At 43.3% G+C, this 20,119-nt stretch overlaps 3 protein-coding genes across 6 annotated transcripts; all 3 read left to right on the plus strand.

Annotated features, from left to right (window-relative positions):
- The first annotated feature begins 1,581 nt into the window (after positions 1–1,581).
- Positions 1,582–12,235, plus strand: eda (ectodysplasin A). Of its 2 annotated transcripts, none has more exons than XM_040174684.2 (8): positions 1,582–2,032; positions 7,392–7,491; positions 9,262–9,300; positions 9,531–9,701; positions 10,046–10,080; positions 10,209–10,260; positions 10,723–10,847; positions 11,144–12,235. In XM_040174684.2, exons 1-8 carry the CDS (start codon positions 1,718–1,720, stop codon positions 11,402–11,404), a joined length of 1,098 nt encoding a protein of 365 aa, XP_040030618.2. In that variant the 5' UTR covers positions 1,582–1,717; the 3' UTR covers positions 11,405–12,235. The 2 variants fall into 2 exon arrangements, with proteins under 2 accessions (XP_040030618.2, XP_040030617.2); XM_040174683.2 differs by having other exon boundaries at positions 1,599–2,032; positions 10,723–10,853.
- A 286-nt stretch (positions 12,236–12,521) lies between these two features.
- LOC120817977 (tumor necrosis factor ligand superfamily member 13B) lies at positions 12,522–15,270 on the plus strand. Of its 3 annotated transcripts, XR_013467607.1 has the most exons (8): positions 12,522–12,757; positions 12,883–12,970; positions 13,083–13,139; positions 13,210–13,322; positions 13,403–13,547; positions 14,301–14,425; positions 14,753–14,795; positions 15,199–15,270. XR_013467607.1 is itself a non-coding variant. In XM_078102295.1 (7 exons), exons 1-6 carry the CDS (start codon positions 12,572–12,574, stop codon positions 14,414–14,416), a joined length of 705 nt encoding a protein of 234 aa, XP_077958421.1. In that variant the 5' UTR covers positions 12,522–12,571; the 3' UTR covers positions 14,417–14,425; positions 14,753–14,949. The 3 variants fall into 3 exon arrangements, 2 of the variants coding, with proteins under 2 accessions (XP_077958421.1, XP_040030619.2); XM_078102295.1 differs by lacking the exon at positions 15,199–15,270 and having other exon boundaries at positions 14,753–14,949; XM_040174685.2 differs by lacking the exons at positions 14,753–14,795; positions 15,199–15,270 and having other exon boundaries at positions 12,523–12,757; positions 14,301–14,574.
- On the plus strand, positions 15,136–17,739 carry LOC120817974 (transforming growth factor beta activator LRRC33). The gene is made up of 2 exons (XM_040174681.2): positions 15,136–15,356; positions 15,466–17,739. The coding sequence occupies exons 1-2, from the start codon at positions 15,267–15,269 to the stop codon at positions 17,326–17,328; spliced, it is 1,953 nt and encodes a 650-aa protein (XP_040030615.2). The 5' UTR covers positions 15,136–15,266; the 3' UTR covers positions 17,329–17,739.
- The last annotated feature ends 2,380 nt before the right edge of the window (positions 17,740–20,119 follow it).

The raw sequence follows: 20,119 nt of genomic DNA on the forward strand, positions 1-20,119 counted from the left end.
GTGCCTAACTATTCCGGTCCTGAATGATCTGCTTCTCTAAGTCATTGTGCCCGCTTCTTGAAAGAAAAGCGTGGCAAACGTGCTTAGGCTGAGCCCTCAGTCACAGGCCCGATGAGGGTTACTTTGAATGTCTTTCTCTCTCTACGATTTTACTATTTTATCGTCCAACAATTGAGAAATGACTTCTTGGGGGAGAGACAAGAGACAAAAGCATGTCTACTATACCAACAAACCATGGAGCGATCAGATGCATGCAGAATATGAAACAATGATGTTCTTTACATGGCATTTGTTTAATCAATATGATGCTGTTCTAGTTTGGGACTGTCAGGACACGGCATGCAGTGTTTTTGATTTACGGCTTGGCGATGCTGCCCTTCAGTGGCAGCTGACTAGAATCACTTTTTTATCCTGCAGATGAGTTGCAGGAATGAAACATATTGCGTGGAGTTGAAATAGGCTTTGATGCAGTGCTAGAGCAAATCCCTAGAAATTTAGCAATACATTCTCACCTTCTTGCAGTAATCAACGTCACGCCGGCAAGAGTTTATGGTGATGAAACGCTGATATTCTCATCCCCGGTTTTCTCCCTTATTTCCTCCCGCAATGTCAGGTGAACACCAGCGATTAGTCAGCGGGACAGCGTGAGCTCACATCATGACAAAGTGTACCTCTCCGTAGGTCAAGTGCACTCAAATGTCAGGTTGTGTCCCGAAGAAATAAAGACAGATGTTCGGTGGCACTTGCCTGAAAACAAATCTAAGTTGGTGATCCATCAAGCCCCCCAAGTTTCAGCCGCGCTCCGTGCACTGGTTTCATCACCACAAGCTCAAGGGCGGACGGATCCACAGGCCGCCTCTGGTTGCAGGCCTCGCAGATCAAAGTGTCTACATGGGAAATGAACTAAATTCATTTTGACTTTGGATTCTGGAAATGCCACATTCAATCTGCTAAAAAGTGATGTCCTCAGCTGGCTTTTTGGTAACATTCGTGTCAAACTGAGCGACCTGTGTTTAGAGGATCAGACGGTGTTGTTGCACTGAGCTCATCCAGGCACGCTTATCTTACCGTTCAGCCTGTTTGGGTTTAAATGCAAAGAAATGTAATAAACCATGTGTATTCTGTTCAAGATCATCTCTTTGATGATGCTTGGCAATATTTACCGGGGTTCTGAATGGATCCTTGACACGGGACCACAACTGTGTGTGCCACCCACATCACAAAGCAAAGCACCAAACAAACAACCCATGGTAAATAGCACGTCCGGAGCCTAAAACACGAGTAAACAATGTACACTACATCAGTTGACAACCCGTTCCCATTCAAAATAAGTCACTGGAGAGGATCACTCACGAAATTAGACGTGGTGAAGTAAAAATCACACAACCCAAACAGATGCAGGGGGCAGAGGGGAAGATTCTCACGCCGTCACCTCATCTCACAGGTGCTGCAGTTGCCCGTTTTGTCCGGCAGGTGTCACTCGACTACTGCACCTGGCGTGTTTCAAGCTTCCAACCTCTGGCCCGGTTTTTCGTCTGGGTCCTTTATTTTGTCGCCGACCAATCACACGGGAGGTGGGCGGGTCTTTGTCGTTACTACTACTACACGCAAAGTCTCGCAGAAGTTCGCGCTCGACCCGCTTACAGCTGCACCTTATGCGTCCTCACGTGAATGAGATGCCGAGGTAGAGAGCATCTGACTCGCGCTCCGACCGACGATGACACGCGACGGTTCACCCGCGGAGGACTTCTCGGACAAAGTGATGCTCCCCTGCACGTGCAACAAGAAGTGCAGGAGCCGGAGCGGCAGCGTGGTCTTCCTGGGATTATTCCTGCTGTCGCTGTCTCTGCACGCTGTCACGCTCGTCTGCTACTTGGACCTGCGGTCCGAGGTCAAAAGGGAAATTATCCACCAGAAGCGGGATACAATGTTGACATTTGCGGGCATCGACCCGGCCGACCCGGCGGCGGTGCTCGCGCCCGGGCAACCGCGACCGGACTCCGGCGTCGGCCGCGGCGGAGAGGGTCATGAGGTAAAAAAAAAAAATTAAAATAACTTTTATAATTTCATTTATATTCAATTAAATGAAACACACATCAAGTCATTTAATACGACATTGTTTTCATTTCTCGCACGGGGGCTGGTCCTGTTCATTCACCTCCGTGCGGTCCTCCCGGTTCCCGGATCACGGTGTCAGGTTGTGTACCTGTGCTCTGTTGTGGCATGTTTCTTATTTTACAGTAGCCTGTCAAAAAAAAAGTTAAGCCAGCTCATTTTCCAGACTAATAGGCTATTTTTAATCAGCGCTTTATTTATTTATATATATATATATATATATATATATATATATATATATATATATACATGGGGCAAATTGTGCCTCCTATTAAACAAGAAACTGCTCAAAAAAACACACCACATGTAACGCACTTGATCTTGTTTCCAGAGATCCCCCCCCAACAGGCAGAGGTTGATGCTCAGAGCTTATAGGCGGCAGTGCCCAGTTGGATTCACACACACTGGTCAGTCGCTGTGCTGCAGCAGGTGGACGGAAAAAACGAACTGGATCCCCAGCAGGTGCAAAGCCCCAGGGGCCGATGTAAATTCATCAGGACTTAGATGGAGCCGGGTCTGGTAGTTGGATCCGAGCCAGCCGCGTCCCACATGTGTTTTTCTTTTTCTGGCGGGGGCTGATTCAATGTTCGTTGTGTTGTCTGTGGCTTTGGCAACAGAACACGACTACCCCCCCCCCCCCTCCTCCCCACTCCCCTCTCTCCATCCCCGACCACCACACAGTGCCTAATTTCATCAGTACAAAGGGACCAAGCATGGGTCTCAACTTTGCATTGCTTGCTCAATTAGCTCCCATGTCACCGGTTGTGTAACCTTTTTCTGTTTTCTTGCAGAGAAACTGATCCTCTGCGTGGGGCATTGGACCGGACGCTTAGTTGTGCACATGCGTCAGCTCGGAGGGCAGGGGCGTTTGTTTCTCCGTGGGGGGAAGATTACAGATTGCTGGTTACCGGTGTTTGCTCTGCAACCTCGTCCCCTCGGCGGGATGCTCAGCCCATTCGTTTAGCCGTCAATGTGTCCTTTCGCCAGGCATGTTTTAGTTTGGTTTCCCCAGTTGAGGCCGAGTGAAAATGGGCCCGGTATTCAAGCCAGATGGTGACGCTTCATGAGGCGAAAGACTGTGGCCCAGCTGTAAATATTTAACAGCGCTGTGATGCTGTCCTCGCCAGATGTCTGCATTAAACAACCCTGATTACACATCCCACAGTTTACATAGTTGGAGAAACAGGAGCATGTGGCATTTGGACGCAGCAGCCGCACTTGTTAGTTTCTCGGGCTTTTCCTTTGAAGAATGTCTTTTGTGGAGTTTGAAATTGTTTATTACATTTTTCACGCAAGTTTCCATCAAAGCAACTTCAGTGTGATTTGATGCGATGTGCAGGTATACAGACAAGTGTAAAAGACACACCACGTAGACAGAAACACAGACGGCATTATGCGCTTAGTCATTGTATACGTTATATAGTATCGATGGGCGACCTCGGATCGGATGGACTTACTCACTTTGTGGTTGAGTGAGAACAATAGCCTTGAACAGCAAATTGAGTGTGTGTTTTTCAGCTTTCAACCGGTCTGGTCAGTGTCGAACGTCAACCGTCTTATTTTGTTCTCGTGGCTTTGCGGGTCAATCAGGATGTAAACAACTTTTGCTCAGTTGAGATTGTAGCATTGAGGGTAAAGTAGTTTCTTTTTCTGGAAGAAAAGATGTGAGTGTTTTAAAAATATTTTTTTTTCAGTGCCCTGTAACAAGACATATTGTGTCTCTTTGCATTTGGGAAAGTTGTTTTATTTTATCATAATAGTTTATGTGTATGTGTATCCTTTTGATATTGTATTGTGCTTATATTAGACAATTTTGGATCGAAATGTTATCAATCCACAACTGATGTGAATGCCGGGATCATAGATGAGGATCTACCTGAGTGCCATAACGCCACTAATGTCAACAGATGTTGTGGTTGTGGAGTAATCCGAGGCAAATAAGTAAACGAAGGCAGTGTGTGCTGTCATACTCTCTTTGTAACAATATAACACAATTTGAGCCAGGTCTATGAGAGAGGTTTCTAAACCCTTAGAGAATTTCCTAGCAGTAACACTTTTTTTCACACGAAGGTAAGCAAAAAAAAAAGCAGATGAAGTTTGATGTAGAAATGCAAATCAAACGGGTGTAGCTTCTAAATGAGGCCAGATCATCTGGCCGCGTATGATCCGGGACAAGACAAACACAGTTCCAGTTGGTATGCCCTTGAGCAAGACAGTAAACCCCAGTTGTCCTGCAGACCTGCGAAGTTGCCAACAGTAGAAAAAAAAAAAGAAAATGTAAAAAGCCCCTCTCGGGAGGTGTGTCTAGCTCTCAGGTCTAAAGCATGGGTGTAAGGTGGGGCATTACTGAATAAGTGTTGCTCGCAGTCAGCCTGACCCTCCGTCACCTGACGTAAGTGAGTGACACGTCATAAAAGTCAACCCGTGGAATCTCTAATGGTGTCAGCTCTGATAGCGTTTTGTATTTCAGGCCGACATTTTTTCTAATAACCATTATATGAAATGATTTTCTCCTCTGATGTATTCCTTTAAAGTCTCACAGAGAACAGATGCTAAAACATCTGGACTCTAGTTAACGGCTATTAAAAAACAAAAAAGTCGGTTTGATGGGACACAAAGTCCTCAGCAGCATTCAAGCTCTGGGGGCGCCGGGGTGGGCTGTCACCCACATCTACTCCAGATTGTGACCTGTGCAGGATTAGTTAAAACAGCAGTGTCATGCGTACGGATGGAGCGAGCCTCCGTTGCAGGATTTGTCATAAAATCACAAGGCAGAGGAGGTTTGAAACATCAGAGGTAGGAGGTCTCAAAACGTTCCCACTTAAGGCTGAATCGTCCTGGTGGACGGATAGAGCAGACGCCCAGTAAAGTTCAGAGTCGAGAGTCACAAACCTCTAGCAGAATAATAAATTCTCTAAGCGTTGGCGGCATTCTGCCAGCAGTGTTGCAACAATCTGAGGTTTGATTGGCTGCTGACAGGCAACATTTCCCTTAGGTTGTTCTCCATTTTTCTTTTTTCTTTTTTTAGATCACAATCTATGGACACTGTTATAAAATCTCCCAAGTTGGTTTGGAACACTTGGCCTTCCAGAGAACCGTGTCTTGATATTGGCCGAGGAAGGAACACTCCTTTTTTTTTTTTTTTTTTTTTTTTGTTAATTTGAAGGGGAAAACGAGTTGTCTTACTCATCGGTTCGCATAGCTTTTTAAAAGTTTGCAAAGCTTGCACAGCGGCGGTGGGGCACCCAGTCTGCAGCATCTGGCGCCCACAGCCACCGGCTCCGAGTTTCACCTCCTCAACCCTGACTTCACTTTCTCAACCGCACTTTAGTCATTGAAGACTTTTCTTTTAAGAGGCCTTTCTGTAACCAGAAGGTTCTGGAAACAGTTTGGGTAAAGAAAAGAAACGAAACAACACTTTTTTTTTTTTTTTTTAGTTTCAAAAACTGCATGAAAATGTATCAATGTCTGTGGTGTGAGTGTGGAATTGTGTAGAGATACCGGGTGTTGTAATAATAAGTGCTAATAGGGCACTAAGAAGTCTTGTGATCACTAAATTACACATCCCCGGGGTGACTGAATTTTAGTCATATCCTCACGGAGCAACGGGGAATCGCGTCGTCTGCACGCAACCCCCCCCCCGCCTCCCCTCCCCTCCTCTCCTCTCCTCTCCCCCTCCCACACTTTGAAGATTTGAAAGCCCTCTAATTAATAGCATTTTCCCCTTGTGCAGAAGAAGAATGGTTTACTCAATAGTTGGCACTTGGCGTACATACCAACACGTTGTCATCCTGATTTACTGTAACCCTGCGTGCCTTTGAAGGTATGGAGGCCGTGAATGTTGTAATGAAGTGAAATGAAGCGAGGGCCACTCCTCATAATAAAATGAATAACTTTCTTTTAAAGATCAGCTCAGCCTTCATGTGTAACGGCGGACGCAGCAGCAGTTGTGGTGGTAGCCTGGCCAGATTGCTTGTTTGGTTGTTGGTTGGTTTTTTTGTCGTTCTGCTCGTGCTTAATCCCGGGCCAGAAACTGGCTGTTGAATCGTGTTTGGCTGTCAGAACAGACGAAAGTGCGATGCCATATGCCTGAACATACACACAAGAGTCCTTTTGAGAGGTACGAGCCCCCTATACGCCAACAGCTGCAGAGGAGATGTGGAGACACCTGTGCGCCAAATGAACGGCGAACGGCGCTGCTCATGAGAACATCTGGACGTCCGTGTGTGTGTCGATGAGCAACTCCAACACATCCTCCTCCATCGGGCTGGAATTCCCTCCCGCGTGTGAGGTCAGACGCGGTCGGCAGCTGGTCAGCAATGTAGACTTTTAACGACTTTTGACCCACGGCCAGCTGGGGGTGTTTGACATGATGCGGCGCATCCGTCAACATGAGGGAGTTTGGGCGGAGGACGGGGAGGGCAATCCCACATCTGAGACGAGGTACGGAAGAAACTCAAAACCCCGTCTGTCTTCTTCTGGTCTTCTGAGGGACTCAGAAAACCACACGAAGAGGCACTGGGAGTTCACGCCGCTCTGGCGAAGAAGGAGATTGCTTGCCATCGGGAGGGGGGGTTGGAGTAAACATAACTATGTTTATTTGAGCGTCACAGCTGGAAACGTGGAATATGTCATCTCCTGCCCCCGTGGAAAAAAAAAAAAGAGAGGTCAAACTGTCTGTCAGTAGGGCCGTCTGATTTATTCCCAGTAAGAATAAATGATACCGATAATAAGCGCTGTTTGTTTTTCTTGGGAACACCCCACCACTCAGACCAGCCGCATCACATCCTTTTTCTTTTACTTTTACTTATTCACTCACCTCTTAATAGGGCCGTGACCAGGTGCCACATGAATAGGCATCGCGCTCACGTTGACCGCAATTCATCCTCCTTTTTGTATAACGAGGTGAATATACATACATATATATATATATCGTGTCGAGGTGACGAGACGCACAGACAGAAATGACTTGTGTTACAGCCCCGATTGGGACACACAATGACTGATGGCTGACAGTGTCTCACATCTTTTCAAATGGGTCTGTGCAAACATTATAGCCCGAGAATAGAAAAGACCACTTGCGCCTTGGGTTTCGCCTCTCAAATACTTGTATCACTCATTCATTTTGTTTGCTTCATCTGAATTACTACACAGTGGTATTCATGTTCTGAGGAGCGTCTAGGTGCATAAAGCAAATAGCCCTCTTGAATTTCCTGCCACAAGACTTTTCCACGCTGAGTATTTTCCTTTTTCTTTGTTTGTTTGTTTTTTGCCAGGAGAAGTTACTACACAGAAATGGCGAGTTGCATGCCACACAGGATAACCGGGGCATAACTCAGCGGGCGAAAAGAAGTCCCGGCAAGCAGCCAGAAACAGGTACGTTTGTTTGGATTCATCAGAATCGACCGATACTGTCTTGTCCTCGCGCCTTGATACAGGATACACCTCACGCCGCTCTGTTGGTCACCCTCAAACTTCCAATTCATTTGCTTTCATGGCAAGAAAGAAACCCAAATCCTTGCTTTCTGGTGCACCTGCATCAGTCTATTTGCTGGATATGTTTTTCTGTTTGTCTTGTTTGTTTGGGGGGGGATTTGTTACGGTTTAAATAACTGTCGGTGGTTTCAAAACAGGTTTTTGGTGGCGTCTCACTTTTTGTGGAATTTGCTTTTTTATCGTTGTGTCAAAAATGGGCATGGGACTGATTATTGGGACTGATTTCAGGAGGGTTCAGCTAATTTTTCAAACAAAAGCAAAGCCTGCGTTGATTTCCCCCGTCTCAAAATAATGTCGCTCCCCAAAATATCTTCTGTGGCCGTCGAAGACGCAAAACTTGGACTTCAAAATCCAAGCGTGCTCTTAATCAAGAAAATATGATGACTTCATAGTACGTCCATTCGTTTTAAGGAACCAGGTGGGCCGTTCCTGAACAAGCCTATCATCCGAGGCTCCGATGGCTTTCATTAATTCCACCGAATTGATTTATCGTAATCAATGGCTATGCGGAAAACCACATGGCCAATGTGTCTGAATTAGCTTTTGTAGATTTTTGTTTAGAATGTGAGCTATGCAATAATGAAAAATAAAAAAAAGCAAAGCCTTTTGAAGTTTCATGTCTGAGTGGAACAAGTGCAGCATGATCACAAGGCATTCCAATGTCTGTGGCGTGACACTGAATACTTGGGCGGGGGGGGGGCGGGTGATGGGGGGGAGGAGGGGGATTTTAGTGATTGTGTTTAAATTAGAAGAAAAAACTCACCTTTGAGACTTTCTACATAAATCAGTAAAGTCCCGAGCCTCTAAACACTAATCATTCCCAGGTCTCTCCTCTGCTCTCAGTGCACAGACAAAAGCTTTTGTAATCTCGGCGTGTGTGTGCGTGTGTGTGTGCGTGCCCCTGCTTTTGCACATGTGTGCGTATGTGTGCACTCTGGGCACTCCTAACGGGCACCAGATCCCAGATAGGGCTGCTCGTTAAGAGAAATCTATGCGGATGCATCCAGTCATTTAGCCAGAGGAGAAACACTGGCCATATGTTTGAGGGGGACTCAAACTGTGAGGTTTTAAGGTTAAATGGCCTTTGTAGTTGTAATGACATGGTAAACACAAGAGCAGCGAGACGGCCCTTTTGAAAAGGATTCTTCAGCTGCGCACAGAGCGTAAACACGGACGGACGGACGGACGGACGGACACACACACAGATACACACCAAGTGCATTTCGTCTCTCGAGCACTGACATAGATGCCCCATCAACATCCATTCATGAACACACGCAAACACACATGGCTGTAAAGGCGGGACGTGTACACACACACACACACGTGCACACACTTTCATCTGCATTCACCATCTGGGCTTAATTCAAAGAAAAGGATTTTGGCAGGATAAAGTATCTCTCTAATGATCTTCTCCAGTTCCACTGCCTGTGAATGCTTAAGGCACTTGTTCATACAGAGGAGGTGAAACCGCACTTACAAATTACTACACTAGAAGATACCACAGACTGACATACCTCCAGTGTTCAATGCCGAACATTTGAATCTGTTATTTTGGCCCGTTTAGGATACCTGAGATGTTATTTGAGATGAAAATTGTACAGGAGAACGTTTCAAGCTTAATCACACGTTTTTTTTTGTTTCTCACAGAATTGACTGGAAGGGAAAGAAGGAAAGAAAAGAAAAAAGGTAAGAAATATTTCTGACTTTTTTCTGGCTAGCTCGGAGAGGTCGTCCAAAAATACAACAACCACGTTGACAAAAAGCGTTTCCATATTTCACTCTGTCCGTCAGCCACATTGTTCCTGCCTTTAGATCATTTCTTAAAATATTTTCCGATTGGTATAAATAAAATTGACAGTCAAAAGATCTAATCGATCATTTTAGTTTGCCAACCGCTTTGCTTTCGCTCTTCACAGGGAAAAAGCGGCCTGTGCCGGGCCCCCCGGGTCCTCCGGGTCCCCCCGGCCCACAGGGGCCACCGGGCATCCCTGGAATCCCGGGTATTCCGGGAAGCAACGCCGTGGGGCCTGCAGGACCCCCCGGGCCCCCCGGGCCACAGGGACCTCCGGGCACTCCAGGTCCAGCAGGTATTAAAACTTATAGAAAAACGGCGTGATCTCGTGGCGAGATAGCCGGAGGACCGGAGAACACCCACGAGTTCAGAGATTTGTTCTTAGATTACAGTATTTTCCCAAATGTCGACGCGTTCCCACACTAGAAGGAGGCTCGGGTTGTCGAAATCGATGAACTCACTCCCTTCACTGGGAGAGCGTCCGATGCAAGCTGTCAAACATGGTGTGGGAGAGCAGTGATCGTTCTTTCAAACTATTTCACTGTTTGTTTTGTTTTAGTCATCATCATCGTCTCCTTTGTTTCCCCAACAGTGTTGAAGGCCAGAAATTGATCATGTCTCTCTACCTTATTGTTTCAGGGGTTCCCGATAAGACAAAAACAAAAGAATTCCAGGTAGAGCATGTCAGCTATTGAAGTAAAGTCTTACCACAGACACAAGCGCTGATAAAACAGCGGCTCCTTTGTTTAAATGTGTATCATGTGTTGCTCACCAGGGATCTTCTTTCTTTATTTTCTTTCAGCCTGCAGTGGTTCATTTGCAGGGTCAGGAGACGACCATCCAAGTGAGAGAAGGTGGGGCTTCCGTCCGCTCGGTCTCTTGTAGTTGCGGCGCTGTCTTTGACGCAAAGTCATTAACGTGTCAACACCCTTTGTCACAGAACCGGGCCTGCAACCGCTACACACGGACTTACACCACAACAAATGTATAACTTGTTGTGTTTTGGGATGTCGCTAACCATATTTACTTTAATAGGGTTGTGTATGATTTTGGTTAAGCGAAAGTAATCTTCTAGCTATTACACGATTAGTTCAGTAGGCTTGTATTTTAAATCAGACGTGTCAGACTGGGCCAGAGCTGAACCCTCGAATGTTAGCAGGTTGAAGTCATCCTGCATCATTTGTGTGTGTGTGTGTGAGAATCATGAGAAGGTTTATATATTCCGCCAGTGCTGAGCTCTGGTTGTAGTTAAACCCTGCTGAGAGCTGTTTTATGTTGACTGTGCGCCTCTTGTTTGTTTGTTGTTGCATGCTTAGATCTTTCTGAAGGCATCCTCAGGAACTGGAAGATGGTGTCCATCCATCACCGGGTGTTTAAAATGCACTCCCGCTCTGGAGAGCTAGAGGTGCTGCTGGACGGTGTCTACTTCATCTATAGTCAGGTAGAAGTGAGTACGGTCCTTGACGTAACTCTTATGATTTACAGTTCGGAGTGAAAAGACCTGGCAGCATATCTGTAGCTAAGCGTAAAAACCTATTCCATTGATCTACCCATCAATGTTTGACTTTTATTATGAGAATATTTTCACTCTCCCTAGGTGGACGTCTATAACTCAAACCCGTGTTCGCTACTCCGAAATTCCAGCTGTTCCAGTTTTTAAATAATCTCTTTAATATCGTGTGTGGATCTCTTTTGACTACCCCTCTTAGTCGGCTGTGAATTGTTTGTCCTCGCCAGGTGTACTACCTCAACTTCACCGACATTGCCAGCTACGAGGTGATGGTGGATTCCAACCCGTTCCTCCGGTGCACCTGCAGCATCGAGACGGGCCAGCGCAAGTTCAACACGTGCTACACGGCCGGGGTCAGCCTGCTCCGTGCCGGCCAGAGGATCTCCATACGCATAGTGTATGAGGACACGCTCATCAGCATGACCAACCACACCACCTTCCTGGGAAGCGTCAGGCTTGGAGAGGCTCCATCTGCTGGACAAAACTGATAACTACACAACCACCGGGCCTCTACGTGAAATGCCCCCCACCCCTCCTTCCCACACTCTGTTCAGAGGAAACTTAAATCCTCCCAGTAATTGACATTGAGGAAGCCCCCCCCCCCCCCACTTGGGGACTTTTGTCACCTTCACAGGTCTGCATTAAGAAGAAGTGTATAGTCCGCCCCACTTTGCCCTCACGTTGACTCTGTGCAAAGAGATCAGCCGTGATGAGCCTAAAAAACAAAAAAAAGGGTTCTATTTCTAGTCACCATCTGGTGTCAACACAGACGACATCTCTCTTTATAACCAGAAAGGACACTGCGCTGACATATACTTAATATTTACATATTGTCAAGTGCTGCTGAATGATAATCTCGTATCGCCAAAAAACACCAGCTATTCCAAATGCTCTATTTGCAGTTTTTTATAGTCCATGAGTTATGGTCATTTTAATTCATTGAATTATATCAACAGGTATAAGTAAGTGGTTTAACATGTGCTTATTAGCACCATATGCCACTGGGTTATTAAAAAAAAAGTTCAAAGCAAGTATAAAGGTATCTATGCAAGGCTGAGAAAAGAAACATTACAACTGGAGGTAAAGGTATTCACAGACCAACAGCACTATATATTTTGCACATATTTGCACTACAGCATCCCTGCAGAATATCAGAGATATGTTTTGTTACAGTGCTATTGTTTGGTCACCGTATGAATGAATCCATGTGGAAAAATGATAGTTGTTTATACGTCTCTGTACATATTGTATATAAAAAGGGATATACTTTTGTAAATGGAGTTGATTGATGGATTAAAATGTTTAATTTTCTGTCTAAATGCATTTGTCTGTCTTGTGTTTGTGTAGCTATGGTATTGATTTAAAGGGCTAAACGTGTCTCCTATTTTGGACACTGCTGGCACGGGTTTTGACAAGTGATGTTCTCTGTGGCCTTTGGCTCCATTAAAATGTTGCTTTTACTTTGCAAGTTTTACAACACACTTCAAATTTGGCTGTAATCTTTGTAGTATCTAAATTAGTTCCATCTTGAGAGGCAGGGAGAAGATGGTTCCTCATTTTGAAACTTTACATTTAGGTTTCCGGGGGTTAACCAGAGTGTGACCTCACCCATTTGAGTAACTTCAGGACATGCAGTCTGCGTCTTCCTTCTCACGATGCTTTACAGCGCCATATTGTCACTAGCAGCATTTATGTTTTGTCTTAGTGTTTTCCTGGTGCACAGAGCCAGTGTTTTAGAAAATGATTTGCGCAAACTCCAAGGGGACCTAATTTTACAATTCAATCAGCCACGTTCTGAGGGAGTCAATGGGAAAATGGCCAAGATGTCTGAAAGAAGGGAGGTATGTCACTGATTATGGAGGATGTAGTCATCTTGGACATTGTACTACTGAGATTTATGCCATTAGTGAGTGTTCAGATAGCGCTGCAATAACACATTTTGTCCTAATGCTCTGTTTTCTCTAAGGACATAAAGCCAAGTACTTTCCCAAACAGTCTGAGTTCTCTGAAGGTTTCTTCCAGGAGAGTGAAACGGCAACAGGGCAGCTGCAGAGGTGAACTAAAAATGTGTCCATTAGTTACGATCTAATCTTGTAGTGAGACCATAAACACTATATACTAAGTTAATTGAATTAAAGTATTATGTTTATTTCCTCCTCCTGCCAGCTCCAACATCATTCCTGCAGTTAACAGCTAACACTAACAAACAGCCAGACATAAAAGGTAAAACTGAATGCAAGTCTTTGGCTGTCGCAATGCACTTGAATGAAGTATGTCATGCTTTCTCCCATAGGAAATATAACCGTAATCCCTTGGACTGTTTCTGCGCAGCAAGGAAATGCAATTTCACAAAAGGAAAACAGAATTGTTGTCCAAGAAGATGGATATTACTTGGTGTTTGGACAAGTATGGGGTCACTCTTACTAAAGCATGTCGAAAAATGATTTTGTTCCAACTGGTCAACTAATGTTCTGCTTCATTCACAGGTGTTGTTCAAAAGCCCAAGTAAAGTCATGGGTCACATCATTCAAAGTTTGAGCTCCACTAGAACGGAGAGGACACCAACAGAACTCTTGTGCTGCCTGCAGGAGATGCCAGATAAAACTCCAGCCAATACGTGTTACACTGCAGGTCAGTGAGGCGATGCTGCTGCCCGGCACTGCGGCCTAAAAGATATAGTCTTAACAATTTCAAAAAGTATACGCCCATTTGCTTTCTTTCCAATAGTTAGGTGAGATCATTGATCCCTCTCTCATGTCTAGATGGTGAATATACAGCTACAAACAGCAGGTGGTAAGCTTAGCTTAGCATAAAGCACAGCTAATTTTGGCTCTAAACTCCCCAAGGGACCCCTACGTAGCGTATTTGCTTACACAGAAACCTGAATGTAAAATTGAGCCATTGTTGGACGGCTGATTATGCGCCTTGCTGGACTAGCTTTTGTCCAAAAGCAGTGATTATCTTCAGTGTTATCATCACCCTGAGGTTTTTTTCACACTTAAACTTAGTTTTTTCTGTACGTGACATACTATGTGCTAACTTTGTATGCTCTAGAGGTGCTAAGCTACGCTAGTTAGCTGCTGGCTGTAGCTTCAAGTTTGCTATTAGGGCGTAAGTGTGGTATCAATCTTCTCATTGAGCGCTGGGCAAAAAACTGCCTAAATGTTTCACAATTCCTTTAATTTAAGCGACCTCTCCACTAAATTTCCAAACACCGTGAGGGCATACCTTTTGTACATATGGTGTCCATCCCTCCAAACAGCTTCAGAGACTGTGTCCAGGAGCTCTAGACTTGGCCTCACTATGAAACTGTTTTTCTTTTTACTTGTCAGCCATCTGGTGTCTTCTCTGTTAATGCCTCTGTCTATCTATCCTCTGCTGCAGGTGTTGTGCAGCTGCTTCAGGATGATGAGCTTGAATTGGTGATCCCGTACAGGCCCCATTCCCTCATTTCTATGGACGCAGACTCCACGTTTTTCGGTGTCATACAGCTAAACTGAAACGAGACAGTACGATGATGATAATCACGCAGCTTGTCGCTGCCGGATGTGAGAAACTGTTAACTGAGCCGTGTGAGGGGATACAGATACAGGGCAGAGGCACTGACAGCAGCAGGGAAACGTTATTTTAATAAACTTCCTGTCTATTACTTTTAAAATCCTTTATCTTTTAAGCATTATGTTGGATATTTATATCAGGTACCCCACCCGAACCATCCCCTTGCATTATATTTATATGTGCTTCCACCTCCTTTCATCGGTCTATTTTAACATGTCTCTTTATACCTTGCTCCGCCTCCACTTCGTCTGTTTATTTGTTCCTCTCGTCTATTTTAGAATGGTTTCCGTTTACCGAAGACTATGTCAGGAACAAACAAAGGTACAAATTTATATCCTCCCGCTCGGGAGGGGGTTCCTGGTGGACACCAAATGCTTAACACTGTAGATACTAAAAGGTATCATGAAGACATTTAAGTTGTTATAAATGGAATAATAAGTCTGAGTACAAATAAATTGTCATATGGATTCATAAATCCTTTTGAAAGTATGAATCAGTATAAATGGCCTCATTAAACAGCAAAACATATTGTCTAAATACAGTTTTTTATCGAAAGTATTTAGATGCTTTTCTCTATAGAAAGAATATATATATATACGATCAAGCCTTTGTGGCCTTTACTGCCTAAATATAGAATACGCTGTGCCTATCTGGTGTCCACAGCTGCATTCCCTCTCCCTTTTTTTATGAAGCATGACTATAAGAGGATGTGTGTGTGTGCCAGTGTGTTTATGAGGTCAGACAACAGTAGTAGTACAGTTGAGCAGCAGCAGAAGCAACAGAAGAGAGAGGATGGTCAGACATATGTTCCCTCATCTCCTGCTACTCTGGTCAATCAGCAATGACCTTTATATAACTGGACTGACGTATGACCTGCCAAAGGTATGCTCACGATTTATAATCAACATTTTTTGTACAATAACATTGCAAGTGTTTGATTGCCACGGTTCCCTCTCTGATTGGTTGTGATTATTGTTCCTCTCATTTCAAGGAGCACTCTTGGAGCAACCAGAACCTCTATTCGGTCCCTCTGGATTTGGACGTAAGGCTCAGGAGGCTTGACCTGTCCAATAACTTCATCAGACAGCTGCACCCGCTTGCTTTGCCCAACTTGCAACAGCTGGACCTGAGCTCCAACCAGCTCGACCTCATCTCTGAGGGCGCTTTTGAAAACCTGGCTCAACTTGAGGAGTTGAATTTGTCCAGAAATTTGCTGAGCAAGGACATTGGCAATAACGGCAAAGCCCTTCAATCCATCATCAGATTGAAGAGTTTGGACATATCCATGAACGACTTGGGTGATGATGCAGTGGAACTGTATCTTCGAAACAAACCTTCTCTTGATCAACTTAAGATGACCGGTAATGCTTTGACAACACTTTCACCCAATTTGTTCAAAGAGAGTAAAGGTTTGAGGGCCATTACTATTGATGACAATCACATATCGGTGATAGAAGAGGGGACATTTGAACCTTTGAGACAATTAGAGCTGCTAAATTTGGCCAGAAATAACCTCGCACATATCTGTGATTTTAAATTACATCAAGTTAAATATCTGAACCTCAGTCGAAATTCAGTTGAGTTCTTTGTTACACGTGAAGATGACCAGTTGTACAGGCTTGAAATACTTGATCTGAGTCACAACAAACTCCTTTATTTCCCAATTGTTCCAAAAATGAACCGTTTGAAGTATCTGCATTTACAGAATAATTTGGTTGGTGCTTTAAATTCAGAGGTTGCAATGGTATCAGAGGCCAATGCTCTTTATAGTGAGATAATGAGCGAGAAAATTGTTAGAAAAAACAACTTGCACTCAAACTGGAGGCTGATGCCACTGATTTATATTGATCTCAGCTATAACCACTTCAGATCTTTCCCACTTGAGACTCTGAGCCTTCTTACATCATTGGAAACTCTGAATTTTAGTTTCAACTGTTTGCAAAACATTGCCTGGAATATAAGACATGGTGATGAATCAGGAATCAGCAGGCAGCTTTTCTTTCCATCCTTAAAGTACCTTAACCTTCAGAGTAACGGACTTGCATTCATTTCTCCACTTTTTCTCAATGCGCTCACGCAAATAGAAACATTAAATCTACAAGACAATTCTGTGCAACCTTGCGCCTCCATTGACCGATCAACACAGCAGATGAATCTCAACACCTCCTGTGTCGTCATTGGCCAGCTAAGGACTCTTAAACACCTCAATCTTAAGGAAAACAACATCAAAATGCTTCAACCGAACACATTTCTAAACACCGCTTTGGTTTCCTTGAACCTTGCAGGAAATTCCCATATGGTAGTCGGAAGGGATGCATTAGAGGGTGTGCAAGAGACTCTTCAGTCCTTGATCATCAGTGAAATGAACATGACCAGCTCTGATCTGTCTTTACCCTGCATGCCGGCGTTGACTCAGCTGAACATATCTGGCAACCGCCTCGATCTGCTACCAAGCAGTTTGAGCTGCTCCCCCCTGACAGAAGTAGACATAAGAAATAACCATTTTGAGTCTTTAAACAAATCTTTGATCCTTGATTTATCGGTGCACCTTAATATTATGTACATAAGTGGAAATCATTTTAACTGTTGTGACAGTAGCTGGCTTCTAATCCTAGATGGGCTGAAGATGAAACTGCCTGATGCCAATGACGCGGTGTGCTTTACAATTGATAGAAGCATTGCAATGAGAGAGTATCTGAGAAACCCTTCAGGTTATTGTTTGTTTCATACAAAAGCACAGGAAATTAACTTTGGAACAATGATCGTGATTGTTTTATTTGTTACTGTTATATTGACAGTGCTCATCATATTCACCAGGAAGGTGTGTTGCACACAAATATCCTTTATAGTGTGATATGTTAAATCTGATATCGTTGGTTTATTTTGGACATTATTCCATCAATGCACGTGGGTTACATTCAATAGGCAAGTGAAATACATTAGTGAGAAACTGAATAGCAAACTAAAGTAACTTAAATTCCTTTGAGTTGAATGGCTTTCTTTTTTTTCATTGTTATTCTTGTAGAACATGCATCACGCTGTATAACTCCCAAGGTGTTTGGTTAAGATACGTGTGCCAAATCGTTAATCAAGTGGAGACGTTTTGGCCCATCCTTCATTGTGAAATGTTTGCAACCAATTAAATGTTTTGCCTTGGCTCAATTTTTTGTGACGTCTGTGAGGCCTTGCACAACATTCCCAGAATCAAAACTCCTGAACAATTCAATAAAACGGCCACAAAAGACAATATATTTCCCTTTCTGCATCTGTTTGTGTTTTATTGTCTATAATTGTCTCTGGCCTTGGTAATTAAATACAATTATGCTGTACATGTTATAGCATAACAATGCTGTCTTGACAGTATTTTAGGGTTTAGGGGCACTTTTAAGGCTAAAGATATCCCCTAGAGGGGCTACTGTCATTCAGTGTGGGGAGCATTCTCACTGAGATTAAGGCCCCTCTATGGAGCAGCCTTGGGCTGTAGTTGTTATGCACGTTTGATTATAAATATCTTTAAGAAAAAGAGGTTATACAAACAACACATGAATGATCTTTGAGTTTTACACCACACTGCTGATGCAGAGACAATGAGGTCGGATGATGTTTGGAGAGAAATGTGCAAAAACCTTATGACATGTTGCTGTGTAAAATGAATCAGAAATTCTAAGGATTTAATTACATTTTGTATTAGCTCAGGGTTCACTGGGGAGAAACTGCTGTTGCAGGAGGATATGCTGTTAAGCAATCCTCTTTTATTGAAAAGTGGTGCCAAAGTTCCATTTTGCAACTCTGACTTCCGCTTTGTCCACCCGGTACAGCCACGGCTGCGATGACAGCATGAGCATCAAAACCACCAGGTTCGGCTTGAGCTAAATAACTGAAGGAAATATCTTTGTTGCCACACCCACAAGATTTAGGTACTAGATCAAGTAGCAGCTTGACAAGTTCAAGCAAAGAGCACTGGAAGAAAAGAACACTGTGTGGATAGTATTAGGTGTAAATCCAAAGGAAAGCGAGTGGCAAATTACATTCATTCTTGTACTTGGTAATATCAGCAGCAGCTTGTTTGTAGGCACATTGAGAAAGTATGAAAACTGTCACTGTTTTTTCTCTCTCCAACTGTAATTCCAGTAAACCACATCCTTACAAGTAAAGGATTGTCATTTGTTAGATCTGAGACGTGATGTGTCACTTAATAAGGATAATTTAATCTGACATTTTACCAAAAGTCACTGGAATGCCATTAATGTTGAACCTATCTTAAAATCTCAGTTGCTTTATCAGTTCTTCTGTTGACCCATCCCTTGACATCTCTGAGCATCTAGCCGTATGTTCTGCTCTCACAGCTGAGAGGACTCTATAACCTAATTCACAACTGGTCTACACTTTAGCTTGTTATGATTCACTTACTGTTACTGTACTGTTAATTTATATTGCACACATTTCATTTCATTTAAGTTTTTTTCTTTTACAACCTGCTCAGTTTTGCACTTTTCCTCGTCACCTCATTTCTGCCTTATCCTTACCTGATTTTTTATTTTATGTACAGTTATGTAAACATGGTATTCTTATTATTATTTTAATTTTAGTTTTAAAATTGGTCGGCTTTCCGGAAAGGCAAGTACAAGAATTTCAATACACATGGTGTAAACAGTGTGTAAATGACAATAAAAAATCTTTGAATCTTCGAATTTTCCTTTTTTTTGTGCTATTTATAGATCTGCTGACCTGGAATTGCAGCTGTGTTGATAAATGCATTGCACTCCTTTACCCATGTGGGCATGCTTTATGATTCAGAAATACTCATAACAATATTATTTACAATACACATGCTACTTATTTAAATTATTCATTTATCAGTTCAAGGTCAATTTGTTTCTCATTCTATCACATATAGCTGATGCTTCTTTATGCTCCATTTTTTTTGTTGTGTTGTGTCACAGCTTGAGGAAGGAAGTCGCTCTGTAGTCGGGGGTTCAGCAGTTGATACTTCCGTTTTTCTTTCCAGCAGAGTGAACATGCTGAGGTCTATTGGATTTGATTATCCTTTAAGCGCTTTGCAGGCATTTCTTCTCAATAATATCACTAAGTATTGATGGGTGCCAATGAAATTACTTTGAAATGAGAACAACCCGGTTTTTGTTTGTGTTCACAAACTAATACGTCAATTGTTCTTTTGTAATTTCAATTTTTTTTCATTATCCCTTTGACTTTTGTATCATGTAGCTGTATTTTTATTCTACTTTTCTAAATGTTTGCATCTCAGGAGGATTACAAATTTGAAAGCCGGGTGCTACATATGTTTCACAAAAAATATATCTTTCAATATAAATTAGTTTGAAAAACATAATTAAAACAGTATATATGAAATGTAGAACTTGTCATGAAAGCATTGGATTGGTAAATATGTTACGTTTACCAACAACAAGTCGGGCCGCCATTTTGGAAGTGAAGTCATTAGCACATAAAGTAACTCACTGTCACATGACTTCACCAGGTTAAAGTTCAAATCAAGGATAAAGCTATTTTAATGAACTTTCCAGGCTTTGTTCAGTGTCTGTGTCAATGGTGTCGCCGTAGGTCGACTCTGTAATACAACCATGTTGTTCATTTTTCCACCAGGATGGAGAACTGTGACGGCCGTG

This window comes from Gasterosteus aculeatus, chromosome 4 (genome assembly GCF_964276395.1).
Source record: "Gasterosteus aculeatus chromosome 4, fGasAcu3.hap1.1, whole genome shotgun sequence".
Classification (NCBI taxonomy): domain Eukaryota; kingdom Metazoa; phylum Chordata; class Actinopteri; order Perciformes; family Gasterosteidae; genus Gasterosteus; species Gasterosteus aculeatus.

Excerpts from the sequence above, each read along its gene's own strand:
- LOC120817977 (XM_078102295.1), top strand. The coding sequence starts at position 12,572 with ATGCTTTACAGCGCCATATTGTCACTAGCAGCATTTATGTTTTGTCTT. Across the intron at positions 12,758-12,882 it reads AGATGTCTGAAAGAAGGGAG|GACATAAAGCCAAGTACTTT; the intron begins GTATGTCACTGA and ends GTTTTCTCTAAG. Across the intron at positions 13,140-13,209 it reads CAAACAGCCAGACATAAAAG|GAAATATAACCGTAATCCCT; the intron begins GTAAAACTGAAT and ends TTTCTCCCATAG.
- LOC120817974 (XM_040174681.2), top strand. The coding sequence starts at position 15,267 with ATGGTCAGACATATGTTCCCTCATCTCCTGCTACTCTGGTCAATCAGC. Across the intron at positions 15,357-15,465 it reads TGACGTATGACCTGCCAAAG|GAGCACTCTTGGAGCAACCA; the intron begins GTATGCTCACGA and ends TCTCATTTCAAG.
- eda (XM_040174683.2), top strand. The coding sequence starts at position 1,718 with ATGACACGCGACGGTTCACCCGCGGAGGACTTCTCGGACAAAGTGATG. Across the intron at positions 7,492-9,261 it reads CGGCAAGCAGCCAGAAACAG|AATTGACTGGAAGGGAAAGA; the intron begins GTACGTTTGTTT and ends TGTTTCTCACAG. Across the intron at positions 9,702-10,045 it reads GGGCACTCCAGGTCCAGCAG|GGGTTCCCGATAAGACAAAA; the intron begins GTATTAAAACTT and ends TTATTGTTTCAG.